Source organism: Sceloporus occidentalis, unplaced genomic scaffold, assembly GCF_023333645.1.
Source record: "Sceloporus occidentalis isolate IW3139 unplaced genomic scaffold, rSceOcc1.0.p SCAF_5, whole genome shotgun sequence".
NCBI lineage: Eukaryota > Metazoa > Chordata > Lepidosauria > Squamata > Phrynosomatidae > Sceloporus > Sceloporus occidentalis.
The window spans coordinates 139,947,084-139,966,081 of record NW_028316985.1 but is presented as its reverse complement, the minus strand read 5'-3'; the positions used below and the strand labels follow the sequence as shown (position 1 = coordinate 139,966,081).

General features: G+C 37.5%; 1 protein-coding gene across 2 annotated transcripts; it reads left to right on the top strand.

Moving 5' to 3' along the window:
• Nucleotides 1–4,393: 4,393 nt before the first annotated feature.
• Nucleotides 4,394–18,521, top strand: FGB (fibrinogen beta chain). 2 transcript variants are annotated; one of them, XM_089525648.1, is made up of 9 exons: nt 4,394–4,534; nt 8,077–8,097; nt 10,804–11,016; nt 12,277–12,460; nt 13,497–13,724; nt 15,059–15,172; nt 16,455–16,577; nt 17,228–17,513; nt 18,253–18,521. In XM_089525648.1, exons 1-9 carry the CDS (start codon nt 4,409–4,411, stop codon nt 18,482–18,484), a joined length of 1,527 nt encoding a protein of 508 aa, XP_089381774.1. In that variant the 5' UTR covers nt 4,394–4,408; the 3' UTR covers nt 18,485–18,521. The 2 variants fall into 2 exon arrangements, with proteins under 2 accessions (XP_089381774.1, XP_089381775.1); XM_089525649.1 differs by lacking the exon at nt 4,394–4,534 and adding an exon at nt 7,770–7,880.
• Nucleotides 18,522–18,998: the final 477 nt, after the last annotated feature.

Sequence of the window (18,998 nt, the reverse complement as noted above, 5' to 3'; positions counted from 1 at the left end):
TTCTGCACCATGAAGTCAGAAATGTGTTGCACATGTCAGAGCAAAACAAGTTTAGCTAGGATTTTGGTTCTTGAAAACAGGCTACTGAAATATAGAGGAACATGGTGCTGTATATCTAACATCTGTGCTTTTTGTATAGCAGAGCAAATGAACTTAATGGTTACTGCCCTGCACTGAGATGTTGCCACCTGCTTTAGCTGAACCTAATAAGAAAGGCAAGCAGACACAGATTTCCATCTTTTCAGCTTCCCCTAATCATTTATTTATACTGTCTGTTAGCAGCATCAAGATAAACCAGGGGGGAAATGGTAAGAATTTATACAATCATATGGCATGTTGCCGTAAACCAAGGCCAAGAACAAATGCATTGCCAGACAGCTTGACTAAGGAGGTTAAATAGGCCAGAACAATTCAGATTTGTTTGCCAAAGTGACTTAGCATCCCCCAAGAATTTCATCACTCATAGATCTTACAGTCAAATTCTGATAATGTCAGTTCATAAATTCCCAGAACAAAACAGTTTCTTTTTTATTTCTAGTTACTCTTTATACTATTTATTTATTTGTTTATCTATTGATTTATTTATTTTATTTTTATGCCTGCTTTCTCCCAAAAAGGGACCCAAGCCCAAAACTCTAAAAAAAATAAAATAACCTAGTTAAAACAGTATAAAATTAAAATTAAAAACATACAAAAGTTAAAAAACATAATCTAAAACACATACCCCATATAAAAGCCACCCTGTCGTGGCTTTAAAAAACCTGCCTGAATAAAAACATTTTTACTTGCCGCTGAAAGGCCAGTAGGAAGGGGGTCAGTCTAGCCTCCTGTGGAAGGGAGCTCTAGAGGGTGGGAGCAGCCACTGAGTGAGAAGGCGCTCTCTCATGTTCTCAACAAGCGAGCCTGGGATGGCGGTGGGACCGAAAGAAAGCCTTCTTCTGGAGAGCTTCTGAGTCTAACAGGTTCGTATAGGGAGATACGGTTTTTTCAAATAACCTGGATCTAAGCTGTGTAGGGCGTTATAGGTCATGCGCATGCGCTTTCACCTCTGAGGTGAGGCTTCTGTGAAGCAGGGAAGCCTGTTGCTTAGGAAATGTTTATATATATATATATATATATATATATATATATATATATATGCTTATATGTATATAATATTATTAATAATATTAATATAATATATAATATGTATAATATAATATATATTATCATATATATATTATCATATATATATTATCATATATATGTATTAAAATATATTAATATACATCTAATATATATTATATATAATATATATATAATATATATTATATATATGTATATATATGTGTGTGTGTGTTTAGAAATATGTATATATATATATACTACCTGACCTTGTGTAAGCGACATCTTCTGACTATTATATAGCTTTATTGCATTGCCACTTGATGATGAGATAGTTGTAAGATTAGTTGTTATTAATTTTACCAATGTGTTTTTATATGTATTTTATCTATTGATGTACTGTATGTATTTTAGTAGACTGCAATCCCACCTTGATCCATCTGGGAGAGGCAGGGAAATATAAATAAACTGTTATTAAATATAGACATATGTATTATGTATATTATAACTATTATTATATTATTATTATGTATATTAAATATGAGGCAAGGCTTGTGTGGTGTTGGAATACTGTTTCCTGAGGAAATTCCTTTTTTAAATATATACATATATTCATAATTTTGCATGCATATATATATATATATATTCGCCAGTGAGGCAAGGCTTGTGTGGAGTTGGAATACCGGTTGCTCTGGAAATGCCCTTTTGATTATATATATTGTTCATGATTTTGAATATATAACATATATCTATCTATATGTGTGTGTCTCTGTGTGTGTATATGCCAATGAGGCGAGGCTTGTGTGGAGTTGGAATACTAGTTGCTCAGAAATTCTGTTTTTATTATATACGTATATTATTCATAATTCTGAATATATAACACAGCGTCTAGATGCCGCAGGAGTGCTGGAAAGCTGCGGCAGTGGCAGAAAAGGCAACTTTTTTCCAGCGCAAAAAGGAGCAGCATTTTAATGCTTCTTTGGGGGCCAGAAAAATGCCAGATTGGGGCCGCAGCCCCGATGCAGCGATCAAAGGGGCAGCTTGATGCTGCCCCTTTAGGGCCACCTGTTTTAGCCCTAAGTTGATCAGGTTGAGGCTGTCATATGTTGATCACATCATGAGAAGGCATGATTCATTAGAACAAATAATAATGCTAGGAAAGAGAGAAAGCAGCAGAAAGAGGGAGACCACATGTCAGATGGAAAGACCTTAGAGTTTATCGCATGGGGCTTAAACCGCTCCCCAGCGCGTTCTAACGGGGGTGAGCGGGGGCGCGCAAGGAACGCGATGGGCACCGGATGGGGCCCAAAATGCGACTTTATCGCACGGGGGAACGCCGCCGCTGCCACCGCGCGTTCCCATCGCGTCCCAATTCGGTTCCAGAGGGCGCCATTTCTGGGAACTGTTTCAATGGCGCCTTCAAAAACTGAAGATTTTGAAAGTAGTGTGTCAGAACTGGTGAATAAGAATAAGCAATGGGTTTGCCAATTTTGGCAATCGGGTGGTGTATGTGGATGGGGGAATAATAATTTCCCCCCTCTTGCTATGGCTACAAATTCACATTTACAGTTTTTCCTAACAGTGATGCTTATTGTGTTCCTAAAGATTCAGGAAAAGGGCCTGTATGGGAAGATCTACATCGTTTTTGTAACATTTTCGAAGCATTAGCTTGTACTTAAAGTTCCTATCCTAGAAATGAGATAACTAATTACAAATATTTTTATATTGTTAAACACATTTATCCATTACACTCCCTTACATATTCAACAGACAATTAAAATCAGGAACCACAAAGCATGGTATAGAATGTGTGCTTATTCAGTATTGTGTAACAGTTATGACATGGAGTATAGCAGGATTAGATCGTGTGCACATGATTTCTCAATTGTCTCTATTTTTGTTTTCAGAGAGAAGGAACTGCAGTGGCAAATTCTGAACAGAAGAGTGCATGAGTTAGCTGTTACAGATTGTCTCCTTTGCCTGAAATGCTTTGGACAAGAAGTGGTTTGGGATTTAGGTTTTTATTTATTTATTTATTGGATTTTTGAATACTTGCATATACATAATGAGATATCTTGGAGATGAGGCCCAAGTCTAAACATGAAGTTTATTTATGTTTCATATACACCTTATCAATATAACAGGAAGGTAATTTCATATATAATATTTTTAATAATTTTGTGCATGAAACAAAGTTTATGTACACTAAAACTTCAGAAAGCAAAGGTGTCACTATCTCAGCCACCCATGTGAACAATTTTGAAGTATTTCAGATTTCAGACTCCCAGAAAAGGGATACTCAGCCTGTCACTGACAACCTGTAGTCACTGGCAAACATCAGATAATTGGATGGAGGAATTGACCTCTTAAGAAAAATATCTCTTTATCCATTGTTTGATGTTTCAGAATGTAAAGTCATATATACATAACTGGAAGGTGGGTATTACCTCCATATAAATTTATATTGGGTTGCACCCCCATTGTTTCCATGGCTGTGATAGTATTCATATTGTGCTTGAGTAATTGGGCATGGTGTTGTGATTTGAGTGTTGGACTACGACTCTGGAGACCAGTCACATGCTTTCAGTCTCAGGGGAAGGCAATGGCAAACCTCCTCTGAATAAATCTTGCCAGGAAAACCCCATGATAGGGTCGCCATAAGTCAGAAAGGACTTGAAGGCACAAAACAGCAGCAGCAACAACAATTGAGTACTCCGTTGAAGACTCTTGTGTAATTCAGTAAACCCAATAGAATTTACTTTTGGGTGAATTTATATACCATTTTCACTGGGAAAGACCTTTGGTTGCCTTTTAGTGCTATGGCAGCCCAATCCCTAATAGCAGAGGCTTGCCTTTTTTAAAAATAAACGACTTGGTCCAAATAGTAATTGCTGCCATAATTTTTTGCATATCACTGTTTTTATTTTGTGGTGAACAAACATGTTTTAAGTTACCCTTTGATTAATTAGGGAAGTTTACATTTTGGGGGGAAGTTTGAGAGGAGATTTTTTTAACGACTTGGACCAAGTCCTGTGCTACATCTTGCAACCAAGTGACATCAGCAGAAAGCATCCCACACGTTAATCTTTAAAAGTGTACTTCCTTCCTTCCAGAATATAATAGTTCTGGTGGGCTGTCATTTACAAGAAACCAGTACTACAAATAGTTGTTCCCTTCAGACTGCAATCAGAGAGGTTCCATGTTTGTACTGCTGCTTTAAATGTCAGAGTTGGCTTGCAACACCACTTGTGTAAAAAAGGATATGTCCAAATAAATAATCAGCTTTCTTCTCTTCCACAAACAGATGGCATATCTGTGGCCTAGAAGCCCTGTGCTTGGAGTCCAGCACATAAATCTATGTTTGATTAAAGAGTCACTAACCAGTGGCCTTGACTTATCTGAAAGAGCATTCATTGAACGAACTAACAAGGTAAATAATGCCAGTTAAGTGTCTGTCCTCCACTGACCAAACAAAGTCATGCTGCCAACATTTTCCTATTTTTTAACAGACCCTCTTTACTTCCGTGTGTTAACCTAGAGGGGTCTGCTCTCTGTTTTGCTACAGCAGAAGAAATTGCAATGAATCAATTGCAGTATAGTAATTGTGTGGTACTAATATTCCTGGGGGGGGGGGGGGGGAATACCTTTAACCAAGAATTTATATCTTATATACACTCAAAGCAGTTTAAAACAGTAGTGATCTTCCCATATCAAATGTTTGCCTAATCTGAACATCAAGAGGATAAATAGAAGTATTCTTGGTGACTGTCCTAAAATTGTGTAACTTCTGACTTTCGATAAGTAGAGGTTAGGCCAAATCCTTTTCCAACATTGCTAGAAGGTGTCTAAGGGCTGACTTTTAATCACTTTTGTATAAAGGATACAAGATTTCATTTTCTTTAATATTATGTGTCATTGTTATGCCAAAGAAATAAGAAACCTAGGAAAAATAAATGAGAGATTTTTTAAAAAATGTTCAGCAATTGAATGAATTTAAAATACAGTAGACCAGTAGCTTTAATCACTTCATTAGATAAATTATTCAAAGTCATAGCCTTTTTAATTGTAAACCTGGGTGCAGGGGGCTGTCAAATTAACAATTTGTTAGCCGCTCTGTGAGCATTTCTGAAGAGCAGGGTATAAATACAATAAATAAAAATAAATAAAAAATAAACATTCAGTTCCCACCATTTTAGGGTGAGGTTCACAAAGTTCCATGGTAGACATGCTAACATTTCTCCACATATATGGGGAATGTTGACATTACCTTGCTTATCCTTCTATGGCATTGTTAGGTTCTAGACCAGTCATGAGAGGCATGACAGGCTGAAGAGGCATCTCAGAACCTTGGAGAATGAATAGAAGTATCACTCAAAACAATTTGGATCTAAAATGCTTGGGGTGCATAAAGTATGGCTCTCCAGAGGTTGCTTAACTGCTGCTCCCAGCATTCCTTGCCATTAGCTAGCCTGGCTAGAGCTGATGGAAACTGCAGGTCATCAACCTCTGGAAGGCTGTTAAAATTAATGAATAATTAAGTAACAGTAACTTAATTAAATGGGCTACCTTGCCTAATTTCTCACCTAGCAGCCAGTTGGCTTCTTCTATTTTAAATTAAAATGGATTCATCATATAGCTTGATGTATTTTTTTCTCTTTCCCATAACAGTGGGAAAGTAGGGTCTCCCAGTACAAATGATTTGCGGTTGAGTAAGAACATGCAAAAGAAAGAACACTCTGAACGTAACTTACTGTGATAAGTTGCCACAAGAGGCCTTGTCGTAGCCAATGGCTCTATAAGATAGAAGTTCATGAACTAACTATATCAATGCCTATGAACCATGATCATTAAAGGGAATCTCTGTTAAGAAAGAGAATGAAAATGAAAACTAACCTCTTTAAAGGCTCTTGGTTGGCCATTGTTGAAAACAGGGCATTGGACTAGATAGACTGGGCAGGGCAACTGTGGTCCACAATATGTGTGTGGCCTACAGCTCCCATCAGCCCTAGCCACCATAGCCAATGATGATAGAATACAGAAGCAGCAGTTCAAAAACATACTGGACATACATGTCCGTCAATTCCAGAAACATACTTTAGATTTAATACAGCAGGAACTGTCTCTATAAAAGATGTGTAAAAATTATAAAAGGTGTTATGTGGTTATTGTCAATTGCTTTTAATATAAGGGTATCAATCAGATGGCTTGTGTGATATTGCTAATACATTTAATATCTTACAGGTTTTTTCCATCTAGTGTTGGAGCTGCACTATGCCAGAATTACTTCATCTTTACCTCTTCTTGTGGTATCTTTTGAGGATCTCCTTTCCTTAATACTCCAATTTTTTTCTACATGGGGCAAAATATGGAAGTCTCATTTAAACTTTGTTGGTATTCCTGTGAGTCAAACACAGCAGACATCCACAGAAGTGATTTCTGGAATAATAGCTCTGATCTGGAACAAAAGTTCATAAAAACAAACAAAAAATATATCTTGGCTATAGGAACAAAAGATATCCAAAGTCTGGCAATGCCTGAGGAATATTTTTACTAGAACAAAGAACAACTGAACTCCCCTTTGTCAAAAACAAATACTCTTCTTGCTAAAGATGTTTTTACCAAGGTCCAGAGTACCTGGTTTGTGTGCGGGAATCCATAAGAAGATTTGCACAAGCTGTTTCCCTTGTTCAAGCTCTCAAGGTTGTTGCATGATGAGTTTAGGGGTCAAAAGAAACATGCTTTTAAAAACAGGCACACAGTGGCTCAGGATGACTAACTTGGGATGCAATTTAAATTTCAAGTTGACAATTACACTGTTTGAAAATACAGTAATACAGGAGTATAGAAGAACCCAACCTAGCTTCTCTTGGAAGGGAATTCCACAGCCTAGGAGCAGCCATTGAAATGTTTCTGTTCGTTTCAATAGATAAAAGCTGGACTAACTTGCTTTGGATTTGGACTAATATCCTAGTTGTACCTAGGGCAGGGCAGTTAAAATCAAAGAGATAAGTTAGTTGTAAACAACATCAGGTATACTATTCCATTCATTTACTCTACCCTGTGTTGTTGTATGCCTTCAAGTCATTTCTGACTTTTGGTGAACCTAAGCCAAAACCTATCATGGTGTTTTCTAGACAAGACTTGCTCAGATTTGCCCAAGGTCATCCAGATAGTTTCCATAGCTGAGTGGGGATTTGAACCCTAGTCTCCAGAATCATAGTCCAACACTCAGACCACTACACTAGGTTCTACTGTAGGGAGGGCTAATGTTGGCATTAGCCCCTAGAGCATATAGCTAAACTGAAGAAGTGCTGAGACTGGGGAAGCTAATGTGGAGGGGTAACAGGCTAATAAAATACAGAGGTCTTTTGTCAGAGCTGTAGTCTGTTCTGTTTATCTGAATTCTGATTATTACAATATTTCGAATCAAATCTGTTTAATGTCCATAAATGAGTAAAATGATATTTAAACAACTCCCACTTTTCTTCTTCTTAAGGTAGTACATAGCAAATAATATTGCTCAACTTGTGAACAGATTCAAAGTGAACCATAAGGTTAACCATTAACGGTGGGCTGATGGATAAACCTATCATTAGCAAGCAAAGACACTTCATTGTGATTTCATTTATATATGATCACTAATTTGCCTTCTTGGTTAGCAGAGAAAAGTTGCTAAGATGTTGAAGCAAACAAGTATCATGAAACTACTGTTGCTCTTTCTGCTTTCCTTTGGGATAGTTAAATCGGATAGTAATTTGGACTATGATGAAGATGAGGTTAGAATATAACTTCTTCTAAACTGTATACTTTTAAATTTCAAAAACAGGGTCAATAGTAAATATATTGATTTAGAGGAAACCTTAATTTGTAGCCTAAACAAATTAAAGAAGGGTGTTGTGTATGTGTTTTAATGTCCATATATAATTTCTTATTCTGTCTCTCTCTCTCTCTCTCCCCTTTTATTTCCTGTAGGAATCTACAGCCACAACACTGGTAAGATTGATTTTCTTTACAGTTAAACTAAAAATAATAAACCATATAAGGGTTATTTGCGATGATAGATTAATAAATATTTGCTATTAATGTTCTAACAAACAAGTATGTTTTGTAAAATGTGTTAAATATTGGCACCCCTAAGTGAATTTTATAATTTGTTTTGGGGGACAAAAGCTATCTGGTCCACTTTAGCAGGTTAACCTTATTTATAGTATTATTATATTTGTTTGTGTAATTAAAAAGAATTTAAAGCCAGTCTTTAAAATAAAATTTGCGTTAGTGTAGAAGTGTTCCTCATTCCTTCATGGGACAAATCAGTCTATGAAATATTTTAAAATAAAAGTGCAATGCAGTGATTTGAGCAATGGACTATGACTCTTCACACCAGCATTCGAGTCTCCACTTGGCTATGGAAACCCACTGGGTGATCTTGGGCGACTCACATACTCTCAGCCCCAGAAAACCCTGTAATAGGTGTGCATCGGGGTTGCCATAAGTTGGAAACAACTTGAAGGCACACAACAACAAAAATACTTATTTAAAATACATATTTAACCTACTACTTATTTAATCAATTCAAAGTTATATACTTTGGCAGCAAAGCATTTCTTAATCTCATAATGAGTCTATTTGAAATTTAATCTCTTTCATAATCTTAATCATGGATTTATTAATCATGTGAAATTACAGATGTTTTATCTTGAAGTACTGGGAATTAGACTCAACAGAGTTTATTTCAAAACAGATAAATAAAAGAGTACTGTTAATATTCAAAAGATTCCATTCCCATCTTTTTCTTCTATGCAACACTGTGAGGTAAATTATTGTTATTCCCGTTTTACAGTTTGAGAACAGCAGAAGGGAATCTAAAGTTTGTTCCTGAAGTCTGAACTCAGATTTTCTAATTCCATGCCCAGTGTTTCCACCTGTAGAATAGGATCTTTATGAATAATTGTGCTCAGCAGAAAATGTGTATGCTCTCAATAGTTCTTCTGTATTTCCTCTTTAAATTACTGTTCCTCTGACTTACCAGACCCACTTTTATCCTTCTTTTCTTGATGCTTTTTAAGTTGTTCAGTGAGACATTTGTCTGGTTTTCTGATAAGAAGCATGAACAGGTAGTGGATTGTGATCTGATCAAGGAGTGCTTGCTGCCACCATTTTAAGGTGCCCATAGCTGCCTTACATCCTTCAGTACTTCATCAGTACCTTTTTCTTTTACGAATTCTGTTTCTTGAGGCTCCTTGAATAGCTAAGACTAGTTATTAGTGTTATAATTAATTATGTTCTATGAGCTTCACACTGCATTTTACATGTTATTGATTGGGAACCTCCACCCCTTTTGTATGTATGTATTTGATCTTTGTTTTGTTTTGTTTTGTTTGTTTGTTTTTCATTCTGGATATTTGTTGAGCATCACTGAATATTGAGCATCACTGAATAAATAAATAAATATTGCTGTAGTAGCTTTTATGCTCTATTTGTTGTGTGTTTTTAGGCATATGCACACAGAAAACCTGTTTATTGTAGGAACCAAGTTATATATTTTCATATATATATATATATATATATATATAGTTGATTTAAGACAGGTTTAACAAAGTAAGAAGAAACAGTAGAAAGTGGGGAATCTGTACTGTCTGATGTTTATCTTCTCCAAATCACAGTGGCAGAGCTTAGAAAAGTTTCATTTTTGGATTACAACTCCCAGAATTTTGCAGCTAGCATAGCTATTGTTTCCTTTGCAGTATGCCACTCCTGTCCATAACTAAATTGCTGAATTCAGTCCTGTGAAAATTGTCTACCATAACAACAGAACAGACAACCATTTCCCAGTTGCTTATAGAATTATTCTTTAGTTACAGAGAAAAAGAATGGAAATCTTTGTGTTTCAATTTTTTCTTTGAACAAATGAATTGGGACTTTGCAGAGTTGGAGTATCCACAGATTCTTTAGCCACAATTCTTTATTCTTCATCCATTGTATTTAATGGGGCTTGAACATGCGTGGATTTTGGTATCCATGAGGGGTCCAGGAATACCAATAGCCCACTGTACCTTCTTTATACTCATATCCAGGATAGCTGTGTTGGCCAAATAACAAAGGCCAATAACATCCAGAATCCACAAAACAGTGAAACCTTTATTGTGTCCACCAAAATGCATAAAATATATGTTGCAAGCTTTTGAAGCTCCACTGACTTCTTCATCTGGTAAGGTGTTAAAAATAATATAGGAGAATTTTTTTTATGAAGTTAGACACAGGTCTGCATTTTGTTAAGATGGCAGTGGTAGTCTGAGTATGGAGAGATACTCAGGCCATTCCTCCTTCTGACCATGTGATACTGGATGACAAAGTATTTTAAAGTTCAGGAAATTTGTTTAGCTAATGGAATATAAATTTCTTGGACTTTAAAATGCTTTAAAATACCTTTGCCTGATGAAGGATCCAGTGAAAACTCAAAAGCTTGCGACATAAATTTCATGCATTCTGTTTGACACAATAAAGGTATCACTGTTTTGTGGATTTTGAATGTTATTGTAATTTTTCTTTGTACTGTAGTTCCCAGATTTCTGCAGCCATCTTTTCCAATATTTGAGCCAATGCACAACATATTTTTTAAGTGTTGGTTGGTTTTGGATTATTATAATAGCAATAACAATAAGAACAATAAGTTTTCTTTCTTTTGATGCTGTTGTACAGGCTGAAGGTGAAGGTGAGGGAGTGGATGCCCGAGGTCACAGGCCACTTAACAAAAAGCGGGAGCCATTTCCATCTCTCAGACCAGTGGCTCCTCCTCCCAGTGGCGGCGTTAGATACCGACCTCGTCCAACAAAACCACCTGTTGCAGGCCAAAAGTACAAGCCAGTAGTTTTCCTTGATAGTGGAGGCTGCAAACATGCATCAGAAGAACTGGTAAGTGCCCCCCCACACACACACACACACTTGTTGTTGAAGGCTACAGAATGCTGTTTCAGCAAATATGTCAAATATTCATTTCTGTGGATTTTGCTTGAGAGCTATTTTGCAACTTGCATATTCTAAAGCCTGTAGATAGTTGTATAAATACTGCTTTTATTAAAAAAAAAAAGAATTCAGAAAGGTTTTTAAACTTTTCCTGTTTTCCATTTGTGATACATGCATACTTCCTTTCCTATCCCTTTACTATTCCTGTTATGCTGAGGAATGTGGCGTAGTGGTTTGAGTGTTGGACTGTGAGATCAGGGTTCGATTCCTCGCTCTGCCATGAAACCCATTGGGTGACTTTGGGCAAGTCTCATGCTCTCAGCCTCAAGGGCAGGCAATGGCAAACCTCCTCTGAAGAAACCTTGCTAAGAAAACCCCTTGATAGGGTTGCCTTAGAGTCACCATAAGTTTGAAACAACTTGAAGGCACACAACAACATGATGAAACTAGCTATAATGATGTGACTTATAAGTTAATTGATTTGCTTGGGTTTTCTTTATATGCACACATAAGGCGTCATTCCTCCATAAGGGCAGCACTTCCATGTGGTGAGATTCCACATCACTCAGGAATATGTGTAATTAAATCATCTGAGGGAAGGTCAATTGTATAGCAATTCCTGTTTCATATTTTAACCATCCACACACCCACTTATAATCCCAAATTGCATGGGATTGCACCATGGAGAAATATTTTCTGTACTGCTCTGTGTAAATAGGTGCCATTGAAATCCATGGTGCACAGAGGCCAAACTAGATGTGACATTAACTGTGTAAAAGCAAGTTAGCATAGACTTTTTTTTTCAAAGTGTTTGGAAATGGTACTTTTTCTGTTCCCCTAAGGGGCAGCAAACAGCAATGAGACTATTGGGTAAACAGGGGGGTTTGACCCTCCCTGACATCACGATCAATGTGTTCCCTTCAAAAATGCCTACCACTGAGATTTTCTAGTTGAGCCAATGGAGGATTTCCTCCCAGTAAAAATCACCATCTCAGTGGAAATACTTTAATCAGACACACATCAGGAAAGAGTTCAATTCTCCTTTCATACTTGTTGCAATCCCAATAACTATCAGAAGTTGTTATACATATATAATTTTGAAAAGGACATGAAAGGAAAACATATTTAATACCACATGAAAAGAAACTATGTTTAATAACGGCATTAAGACAGTGGATTTGTAACAAGATTGTTGCTGTTCATTTTAAGGGAGTACTATGTCCAACTGGATGTGAGCTGCGAACAGAGCTGTTAAAACAGGAGAAGTCAGTGAAACCAACTGTTCAGGATCTAACAGAAAAAGTGAAGAGACTACAACAGTCCTCTTCATCTATCTATAGCTATGCTAATCTGCTGGATGAACGCTTAGCAAAAAGGCAAAAACAAATAAGAGGTAAACCCTATTGTATTGTTTATTATATCTAGAAATCTACTTACAGTACAACAAATCTGTTTATAGCACAAACAGGAGCCAGCATAGTGTAATTGTTTGAGCTTTGGAGTATCATTCTGGAGACCACAGTTCAAATCCCTACTTAGGAGTAGAAACCCACTGGGTGACATTGGGCAAGTCCCATTCTCTCAGCCTCAAAGGAAGACAAAGATAAACTACCTCTGAACAAATTGTGCCAAAACAGCCCTGTGATAGCATCACCTCAGGGTCACCATAAGTTGGAAATGACTTGAAGGCATAGAAAATTATCAGATAAGGATAATTTGTTCTCCTTCTCTCTTTATACTGTAACCTTCTGCTACCCACTGGTGCTGAACAGTAGAAGCTTCAGAACAGATTAAAAACATGGAATTCACTACTCCTGAGTGTAGTAATTGCTACCTACTTGGAATAATCACACAGCATTGTGCCTCTTGTTGCTGCTGTGCATTTCAATTGTTGCCGGAACACACCTTTTCATTGGTGGAAAAAAATTGTCAATAGTTCCCAATATCACTTTTCCATAGGATAGATACTGTAGGTCCCTTCCACTGCAGTTCCAATATTCATGCAGTCATGTGGAGTGAATGAACATGGTTCTCCTTCTCTCCCCATTACCTCCCCTCTTTGCCTTACTATTCCCAAGCAGGCACACTGGGTAGGGCATACACGGGGAGGAATGCAGGGTTAGTGAGGTGATGTGGAAAAGTGAACATGACCCCATGTATTGCCAAAGCAGCATAATAGCACAATTGCTGAGAAGTGTGATAGAGATTGTTTTCAAAATTTCCTGTTTGCTCTAACAATGTGATTATAGAGAGTCAATAGGATGGTGTGATAAAGTCCTAAGTGAACAGATCCTCACCCCAGCTTGATTATAATTTAGAAATAGGAAAAAGAGAGAAAACAGAGAGGTAAGAGAGAATTGGTCTTAGATTACCACTCTTTTAGGGTTTTTTTAAAACTGCTATTTACATGAATTTGCTTTTCCCCTCAGATAATCAGAATGTAATTTCTCAATACAACAAGGAAGTTGAAGAACATTACACATTCATCAAAGATAACCTGGATAACAACATCCCAAGTAACCTAAAAGTACTTCGTGGAATTGTGGATATTTTGCATCAGAAATTATTAAAACTAGAAAATGCTATCACAACCCAGCTGGGAGAATGCCGCACTCCTTGTACTGTTTCATGTAATGTACCAGTGGTATCAGGCAAAGGTAATGACTCACATTCTCTTTTGCCTTCAAGATTGGTACATAGGCTATTTTGAGGATAGTTTGTATGAATGCTGCAACTTTTACAGCCACCAAGCAATCTGTTTGGTAATTGCAGCCAGTCATAGCTACAGCCTCTGAATCCATATTGGCTGATGATGGTGTAGAGTTACAGCCTTATTCTTCATTACCTCCTTGTCAGATATTTAAGATAAAAGTTTGTTGCACAAGCAAGGACTTTATTTTTTTACTGTCAAGGGCTGGATTCCTCAGCAGGTAATCGAGGGTTCTGCATGTTGTGTACAGGTTGATACAGAACCAGAAATGGATAGGGCCGTAGTCAGTAGTGGTGAGGCTATCCTCTTTTCAGTTCCCTTTATGCTACCTGGTCCTTTGATTCTCTGTCACTGTTTGTCTTTCCCTTTCTCCCTCCCCCTCCTCCTCCCATGTCATGTAATTTTACAACCAAGATACAATAGCATCAGTGTAGCCATTTTGACTTCCAGTGAGTGTTCAGGTTTAACTTGCTTTGGGACTCATTTATTTACCCTTTTGGCAGTCCATGTTCTATCAGTAGAACTCTTCTTCAGCACCACATTCCAAATAAGCTGATTTTCTTCTTGTCATCTTTCTTCAGCTTGTCCAGCTTTCACAGTGTTATATAGAACATGTTCAGGATATGCAGAAACATTCAACAAAATCCAAAATCCACAAAATAGTTGTACCTTTACTGGGCCAACAAAAATGCACAAAATACACCATGCAGAATGTCAAAGCTTCACTGGCTTCTTCATCTGGCAAAGATGTTAGCAATCATATGGGAGAAGAAAGGTGACAACAGGCTTACATTTTGTCTCAGATATTATTTCTGCTGTCAGTTGAGATGGTCTGGAGGGATATCAGTGCAGTCAAACACCACTCCCCTTCTTGTCTATGTCAGAAATGGGGACAAAGGCTGAGCAGTAAAACTCAGACAATACAATTTTAAAATGTGTTTTATCACCTTTGTCCCTGGTCAAGAAGGGGAGTGGCCTTTGCCTGCATCATTATCCGTCCAGACCATGTCAACTGACAACAGAAGTAGCATCTAGCATAAAATGTAGGACTGTGGTTCTAACATCATCACCTTCCTTCTCTTGTATGATTTTTAACATCTTTAGATGAAGGGAAAAGCCCTTGAATCACTATTTTGTGCATTTTGGATTTTGGTGTTCATGGAGCATGGAATTACTATGACATGAATGAATTCCAACTTTGCTATTTAGTCACATATATTTCTTCTATTGATAGATATTTATGTTTGTTCAATAATGTGTGTAATGGATTTCTGATTGCAGAATGTGAAGACATAATCAGGAAAGGAGGTGAAACTTCACAGATGTACCTTGTCCAGCCAGATCCTTTCTTCAAACCATACAAGGTTTATTGTGACATGACCACAGATAATGGAGGTAAATTTTACATCAGGGCCAGTGCCATTAGCTGGCATGTTTGGGCACATGTTGAGATGCCTACTTTAATAGCAGCTCACTGACGATGCCCAGAGCTGGCTGCCTGCAGCTCTTGCTTCCTGCCTCTTTCTGCAGGAGGACAAATGGAAAGAGCAAAAACAAACAAACAAACAAACAAACAAAAACGCAAACCAAACTGAAACACCAGTATTTACTTGCCTCACAAGATTGAGGATTTGGCTCGGAGGGAACCAGCAAGCTTATGTAGATAAATTTAAAAAGTTACTTGGGGAGCAGGGGTACAACTCCCAGAATTACCATGGCAGCTGGCTCTGTTGGCTGGAGGGTCTTGGGAACATCTTCACATTCTGAATAAGTCACAGTGACAAGACGATGGGGTCTATCTTATGAAACAACCCCTCACTCCTCAAACTATTATATGTGTTACGTAAAGAGAACTTTTGCACTAGGTTCCCACTGATTTCAGCAGAAGATATTTAAGTCTTGTTCAGTGATAAAAAAGGGACTCAAGGGTTTTTCACTGTGACAGGACCATGTTCTATATTGGTGGGGGGTAGGGTTAATTGTTATATTGGTATTAAATGTGTTCCCACTCATTGACAAAAATCCTTTGAATCTGACAAGGAAAACCTTATGGTGTGATTCACATGTCAAAATTCTAGTAGAGTCTGTGGGACTGAAGTGGTAAGTGGCAGAGTCTCATTGACAAAAATACAGCTATTAGCCCAACTGGAGTGAACCCACTGAAGCCATAGGAACTTGGTAAGTTAACAGTTAGGTAAATTCTGTTCATTCTGTAACTTTGTTTGTGTTGAGACTGACAATTTCAGTCAGGGATTTCTTTTTATTGGATTTTGTAATTTCGGTCTGTTTTTATTACTGTTGTAAACCGTTGTGATCATGGGAATAGCAGTATACAAATAAAGATTCATTCATTCATTCATTCAATTTGATTTAGACAATGATTAAATGTTATTTTCACATATAACCTATGTACGCTTGGTATGATTTAGTAACATGTTTTAGTAAAATAAAAAAAGAAACTTTCCTAGTGGGTTGTTTGCCTTTCCTGAACAAGAACTTTTGAATTTTACTCAAATCTTCTATATGCTGGTATAATCAATCATATTGCATTCCCAGGTACTGTGGATATGATGATGGCTGTGGAAATATATGTCAAGAGATTTCATTTTAATGCATGATGGTGCATTTGTTAATGACAAAAGATGTTAGTTTTTATGAATCCTCCTACATTTGACAGGTTGGCTTCTTATTCAGAACCGCCAAGATGGCAGTGTTGGCTTTGGAAGAACATGGGACTCGTATAAAAAAGGTTTTGGAAATGTTGCATCCAGTGGTGGAAAGAATTATTGTGACACTCCTGGTAAGAATTTTACTTGGAACAGTATTTCTTTAAAAGCAGTCAATAAATGGAAACTTCTCCCTTTTCACAAGATGCAGTTCAGGGTGGGCATTTTTGGTTAGAGTTTCAGCCTGCTGATATGCTTTGTTTTAGAATTCAAAACAGAGCCCTCCCTTCCACATGTACTATTTAAAAAAAAAAAGTCAATGTAGCAGGCAACCCGTTCAGTGTCCCACATAGTTTGGCATCAACTGATATTGTTTGGGTGCCTTGAGAACATTCATTTGTGGGTGGGTATTGGGTTGTTGGGTGGGTAGAGAGAAGGAAATTCAACTATAAATGTGCTATGTATGGTTTTACTTTGTTATGTGACTAAACCTTCACCTGGCATACCCTGCAACTTGCTAGGAATACATCTTGGAGTTTGCCACAGGTCACTTGGACTTCAGTAAAAGAGGTTCAGTCAATTTTATCTGCCATTCTATATGAGGGTTCCATGACACTCTTATTTAGCACTTGAGAATGTCAGAGGGTTGGAAATTGCCATACAGATCTTCTTTTCATAAACTTTGGTGTCATATTTGTTTGTTCCAGTTTTAACAGATTTCGGATGGATCTGAAAGCTCATTTTCAAAATAGTTTCAGGCAATTCATTTTTCATTGTGTCACAGGTGAATATTGGCTTGGAAATGACAAAATCAACCAGCTTACCAAACTGGGACCAACAGAACTTCTTGTCGAGTTGGAAGATTGGGATGGAGCTAAGGTTAAAGCACAGTATGGAGGATTCAGCATTCAGGGTGAAGCAAACAAGTATCAGCTGTCAGTTAGTAACTATCGGGGAACAGCTGGAAATGCCTTTCTGGAAGGAGCTTCACAGCTATTAGGCGAGAACAGAACGATGACAATCCACAATGGCATGTTTTTCAGCACTTTTGACAGAGACAATGATGGATGGTATGTGTATATATTTGCCCTAAGTTTGCAAGTCTATTCTGCCTCATACACTTGAGGCATCTAATTCTGTATGGACCGTATAACTGGATTGCATGTTCTTTACTATTGACAATCATACTGTAGTAGGTATGCATAAATGCCATCAAAATAGATGACTGTGATCCAGTAGAGTGCTTCCATCATTGGAATTACTTCCACCAGCAGAACCTCTACAGCCTTGTACATGCCCTCAAAATCAGAGGGCTGGGAAATTGGTCTGACTCCCCCTTATTTTTTGGTAATGTGGTGGGTTGTGGAGGGGAAATGAAGAAAGTTATGTTGTGATAGAAACCATTTTGCATTTGTATCCTGACAGCAAGTAAGTTCACTACTGCACAAGCAGAGCATTATGGGAGGCAGTCTTTTCAGCCTTACTTGCCAGTAAATCCTATTGAAATCAGTGGGATTTACTTTTGATTAGGATTATACTTGTCTGGTTGAGGTTAGGAAGAGTACATCAGCATTGAATCTTTGGAGAACTGTAATATAATCTCCTGGAACAAAAGAGCTGATGAATAGGGATGGTCTTATCCAAACAGGGAATCCAGTTTATTTTTTTAATCATAATATCATCTGTGTGTTGGAAGGGAAAATGATATTCTCAGCTCATGAATTTGTACTTTTAGCAACATACAGTAAAGATATACCTATATCAGCTGAACACGCAGATTTATAGGCTTTGTGTATTTTTTCCACACAGGGTAAATCCAGATCCCAAAAAACAGTGTTCGAAGGAAGATGGTGGAGGCTGGTGGTACAATCGCTGTCATTCAGCCAATCCAAATGGCAGATACTACTGGGGTGGATATTATACCCCAGAGATGGCAAAACATGGAACAGACGATGGGATTGTATGGATGAACTGGAAGGGGTCTTGGCACTCATTGAAGAAAGTGAGCATGAAGATTCGGCCAGTTTCCCAACCATCATGATGATTATTTAAATAAAATATGGCAGGATTTTGTGTTCCTTTCTGTTTCATGACAATTGAGCTTTACAGGAAAACAACAAACTCTGTCATGTTTATATGGGTAAATGCATTGTGATTGAAAGCAAAAATAGATATTAATTTACCAACCCCATTAAAACAACTTGCAAATCTCATTTGTGCTATCTAGAAGGACCTGCACTCCTGAAATCTTTTGCTTTACACAAACATTAGTTTCATACTATCTGTTTCATATCATGCTCTTTTATACCAGATTGAAAACTAGATTAAAAAGAAGGCAATATTATTATTATTATATATATATATATATATATATATATAGAGAGAGAGAGAGAGAGAGAGAGAGAGAGAGTCTCAATTTTGGTTAAAAATGTGTAAGCACAAGACAAGCTGTGCTGAACTGGATCAGCGATCCATCTAGTACAGGGGTAGGCAACCTTTTTGAGCCGGGGGCCGGGTTGCTGTCCCTCAGACAACTGGGGGGCCGAAACCAAAAA

Bases quoted from the DNA above. Each gene is read 5' to 3' on its own strand.
- FGB (XM_089525648.1), top strand. From the start codon at position 4,409: ATGGCATATCTGTGGCCTAGAAGCCCTGTGCTTGGAGTCCAGCACATA. The intron at 12,461-13,496 runs GTAAACCCTATT...TTTTCCCCTCAG, and splicing joins AAGGCAAAAACAAATAAGAG to ATAATCAGAATGTAATTTCT. The intron at 17,514-18,252 runs GTATGTGTATAT...TTTTCCACACAG, and splicing joins GACAGAGACAATGATGGATG to GGTAAATCCAGATCCCAAAA.